Raw genomic sequence first — 4,356 nt, 5'->3', positions numbered from 1 at the left:
TTCAACTCTTTGCTCAAATGTCATCTTCCTAATGAGGTCTGCTTGACCACCCCATTTTAAATTGCACCATCACCACCACTCCAGTACTCCCAATTCCCTCACCGTGATTTACTTTTCCTGCAAGTACTTAACTTGTAATTGATTAATAACTTGAGTTATATTTATTGTCTCTCTTCCCTGCTAGAAAGGAAGCTCATGAAGGGCCTTGATCTTTGTAGAGCTCACTGGTAAATCCCAAGGACCTAGAACAGTGCCTGGAAAGGAGTAGGTGCTTTATAAATGTGCATTCAATAAATGAATGGCAAGCATCTCAGAAACATGAATGGTTATTATCTTCCTATTCAGTGAATAAGCAGGCAGGGCAGAGGTGTGAATAAGGTTTCCTTACCAAGAGGAGCAGGTAGCTGGGCTCCTGAGGCTGAGATCCTGGAGGGGAAAGTGGAAAAAGAATGTGTTTTTGACTAGGACTCAAGGAACAGGGCAAGGAAAGGTGAAGCAGAGGTCAAGCTACAGAAGGTAGTGATGTTCAAACCCAGTTTTAAAACTATATAGAAACAGTGATGATTCTGGGTCACAAATGTTTGATGGCTAGTATGTCAAAATCAGAAACAAATATTTAAGTTGTTTTTTTGCAACCTAAACACCCTCCTGGCTATCTAGGAAAATGTTCCTGATGCATGGACCTCTGCTGTTTTGTATTTCCTTTAAGTTTCCCCTTGTTGGATATCTGAATAGGGTAAGGAGAAAAAGAAGAAGAGTTGGATTCATCCAGATTCTACCAACTGGCCTCAGGTCTCTCACACACATCTCATTCCATTCTCACCAGAGCCCTCTGAGAAGGTGTTATTAGCCCACATTGTAATATTGAGGAAACCGAGGCACGGCGCCAGGAACATAGCCTGACACAGCAGATGCTCAATAAATTTTTACCGGACTGAATTGGAGGGGGAAACGCTCAGTGAGGGAGAGAAGGGAATGAAATCCTTCCACCATCCCCACCGCTGCTCCTGGGAATTAGAAGTGGGAAGAGGCGTGGAGCACACGGCAGGGCCGTCCCACTCGCCAGTTCTGGAAAACGGCAGCACTCCCATCCGCCTCCGCCCTTCATCACCCCCACCCCACGCTTTAGGGGCCACCTGGAACTCTCTCGAGGACGCCCCCCAGCCTGCCCCGGGAGGTCTGGCGCGCCCGCCAGGCTGCAGGGAAGTGCCGAGGCGCGCGGGGTAGCGGGCGAGCGCTCCCGGCAGTCGGTCCCTCCACCACTCCGGCGTCTGCCCTGGAGGTCGGTTCGCTGCTCAGCCCGGCACAGCGCGGAGTCGGAGGCTGGAGCGCGCCGACGACGCCGGAGGGCCGGGGAGCAGACACTGGCGCGGCCCTCCGCCGCAGGGGTGGGCAGCCTGTGCCTTGGCCGGGGCGCGCCGAGGTCACTGGACAGCCCTTCCCCCAGCGCGGCCGGCCGCCAGGGGGAACATCCCACCCTTCGGCTGCTCGCTCCTCCCCCTGCCCCCAGCGCACCCGCTTCTCCTGCCCCAGCCGCCGCGAGGCTCACTCTGCCCGCAGCTCCGCCGAGTCGCTCTGGGCGCTGCAGCGGCTGAAGCCGCCGGAGCTGCGCGCTCGCCAGGACGCAGACGGCTGCAGAAGTCGGGGCAGCCCCGGTGCGGCGGCACTATGAATGGCTCGGGTGGCCTGGACACCGAGGACACGAACGAGGCGGGCGGCGGGGGTAGCTGGCAGCCTGAGGCGGTCATCGTGCCCATGCTATTTGCGCTCATCTTCCTCGTGGGCACCATAGGCAACTCACTGGTGCTGGCCGTGCTGCTTCGTGGTGGCCAGGCGGTCAGCACCACCAACCTCTTCATCCTCAACCTGGGCGTGGCCGACTTGTGTTTCATCGTGTGCTGCGTGCCCTTCCAGGCCACCATCTACACCCTGGACGACTGGGTGTTCGGGTCGCTGCTCTGCAAGGCGGTGCACTTCCTCATCTTCCTCACCATGCATGCCAGCAGCTTCACACTGGCTGCCGTCTCCCTGGACAGGTGAGCTGGCAGGCAGGCTGTGGCTGGAGAAGGGGTCTGGACTTGAGGGTCAAGGAGGGATGCGTGGAAAGTAGAAAAGAACACTAGGAAGGCAAGGGAACCAGGAGGGAGTGAAAGACAAGCAGGTGTATAAGAGGAAAAAGAAGAATAAGAATGGGGGACCTCCGTGTATCTCTGTTAGGTGCATCCTCAGGGACTTCAGGCTGGAGACCTCAGCTCTCCAGCGCCGCTGGCATCTGACAAAGCACAGCGTTTCTGGGTACAAAGCGTTTTTCCCCCGTGCTGGGTCTCCTTTGAAGCTCAACGCCCCTGGGAGGCTGGGATGGGAGGGATTACTGTGCCCAATTTACAGACCAAACCGAGTTTGTAAGTGATTTGCTCAGAGTTGCCCATCCAGTAATCCTGTGCATGAAGCCATTGGCCTGTCTCCTGGCGTCAAACTCGGGCACCTCCACCTTGCTGGCCTCCAAGCCACAGTTTGCTCCGCACAGTCGACTCTGGTGCGGACTGCAGAATTTGGGTCCTTCGTGAGGGCCCGTGCCAAACTCCGAGCAACGAGGCGCCCTAGCTCGGTTCCACAACCTGACCAACAGGCCCGGGGGCAAGGGCAGGAGAGGAGCGGGCCCAAGGGTCCCCCTGGAAGCTGAAGCTGGAAAGGACACCTGGGGGATTCCTAGGAAGGGAATCCTGGTATCTCCCCGGCCCCCTCCGTCCCCACGTCCTCCCAACCTTCCCTGGACAGGCAGCGAGGTGAGGCCACATTCCCCTTATACCTCCCAGTTCCACTGAACGCCAAGTGTGCCGGTTCCAAGAAGAGAGCACTGGTGGGACCCATAGAACGTCGGCTTCTCGAAGGAATTCCCTCGCGGTACCTTGCCTGACAGTGTCTCCAGGCTGTCCCCTAGGGCCTCAAGGCACCTGGGTCCTACCTCTCCGGGCACCGTCACTGGTGGGTAATCACAGCCTGCCGGAGCCCCACAGTCGGTTTAATCTTCGGGGTGCCCTCCCGGGTGGAATCCCATTGTGGTCGTAGTCTCAGGAAGAGCAAATGAGTAGCCTTTCCTGCTGCCGGGTCCCGCCCCACATGTAGGCGCGGCTGAGGGTGTCCGGGATGCTCTGTGTCGCCCTCCGGGCTTGTGCGGTATTACCGTGCGCTAGAGACATTCCTCATTCCTCGACAGTGAGCGTGGGGCTCGAGGAGGAGGGGTCCGGCCCTGCCTCCGCGAATCCGCCGTCACACCAGACGTCTCCCTTTCTGGCCTGACCCGCAGGTATCTGGCCATCCGCTACCCGCTGCACTCCCGCGAGCTGCGCAAGCCTCGCAACGCCCTGGCGGCCGTCGGGCTCATCTGGGGGCTGTCGCTGCTCTTTTCCGGGCCGTACCTGAGTTATTACCGCCAGTCACGGTTAGCCAACCTGACCGTGTGCCACCCGGCGTGGAGCGCGCCTCGCCGCCGCGCCATGGACCTCTGCACCTTTGTCTTCAGCTACCTGCTGCCCGTGCTGGTGCTCGGCCTGACCTACGCGCGCACCCTGCGCTACCTCTGGCGCGCCGTCGACCCGGTGGCCGCCGGCTCGGGCGCCCGGCGCGCCAAGCGCAAGGTGACGCGTATGATCATCGTCGTGGCCGCGCTCTTCTGCCTCTGTTGGATGCCTCACCACGCGCTTATCCTCTGCGTGTGGTTCGGCCGCTTCCCCCTTACGCGCGCTACCTACGCGCTGCGTATCCTCTCGCACCTGGTCTCCTACTCCAACTCCTGCGTCAATCCTATCGTCTACGCTCTCGTCTCCAAGCACTTCCGCAAGGGCTAACGCAAGATCTGCGCAGGCCTGTTGCGCCCCGCCCCGCGCAGAGCCTCCGGCGGCGTGTGCGTCGCGGCCCAGGGCACCCACAACGACAGCGTGCTGGAGCGCGAGTCCACCGACGTAACGCACGTGAGCGAGGCAGCCGGGCCCTCTGCTCCTGCGCCGGCGCCTCTTAGCTGCCAGTACTCGAGCTCAGTTCCCAGCCTGTCCTGGCAGGACCAAAAGGCTCCCAAAGCCATCTTGACAGTTAATGTGACCCGAAGGCACTTAGGGAGTACACTTGGGTGTTGAAAGATTGGAGTCAGAGGTCGGGGGATCATGGAGGGAGTTTCATCTGTTAATAAAACGCGCAATCCATTCCGCGTGCATTGGCGCGCCGTGTCTCCGCATATCTCACGGTCCTGAAGCTCTAGGACTTAACAGGGGAGCTCTGGATAAATGAGGGCGGGGTGCCCTGCCGAGTTACAAGGAAAGAGGGCGGCCCGCACCGAAGGCGACAGAGTTAAAATCCGCG

General features: G+C 59.3%; 1 protein-coding gene across 1 annotated transcript; it reads left to right on the top strand.

The window, feature by feature from the left end:
• The first annotated feature begins 1,538 nt into the window (after positions 1-1,538).
• GALR2 (galanin receptor 2) lies at positions 1,539-4,133 on the top strand. Its single transcript, XM_007185964.2, is given in 2 exon segments — positions 1,539-2,036; positions 3,308-4,133. Coding segments are annotated over 2 exon segments (1,194 nt in total). The 5' UTR covers positions 1,539-1,668.
• Positions 4,134-4,356: the final 223 nt, after the last annotated feature.

The sequence above is a fragment of the Balaenoptera acutorostrata genome, chromosome 20, assembly GCF_949987535.1.
Source record: "Balaenoptera acutorostrata chromosome 20, mBalAcu1.1, whole genome shotgun sequence".
Taxonomy (NCBI): domain Eukaryota; kingdom Metazoa; phylum Chordata; class Mammalia; order Artiodactyla; family Balaenopteridae; genus Balaenoptera; species Balaenoptera acutorostrata.
This window is presented reverse-complemented; position numbering and strand designations above follow the sequence as displayed.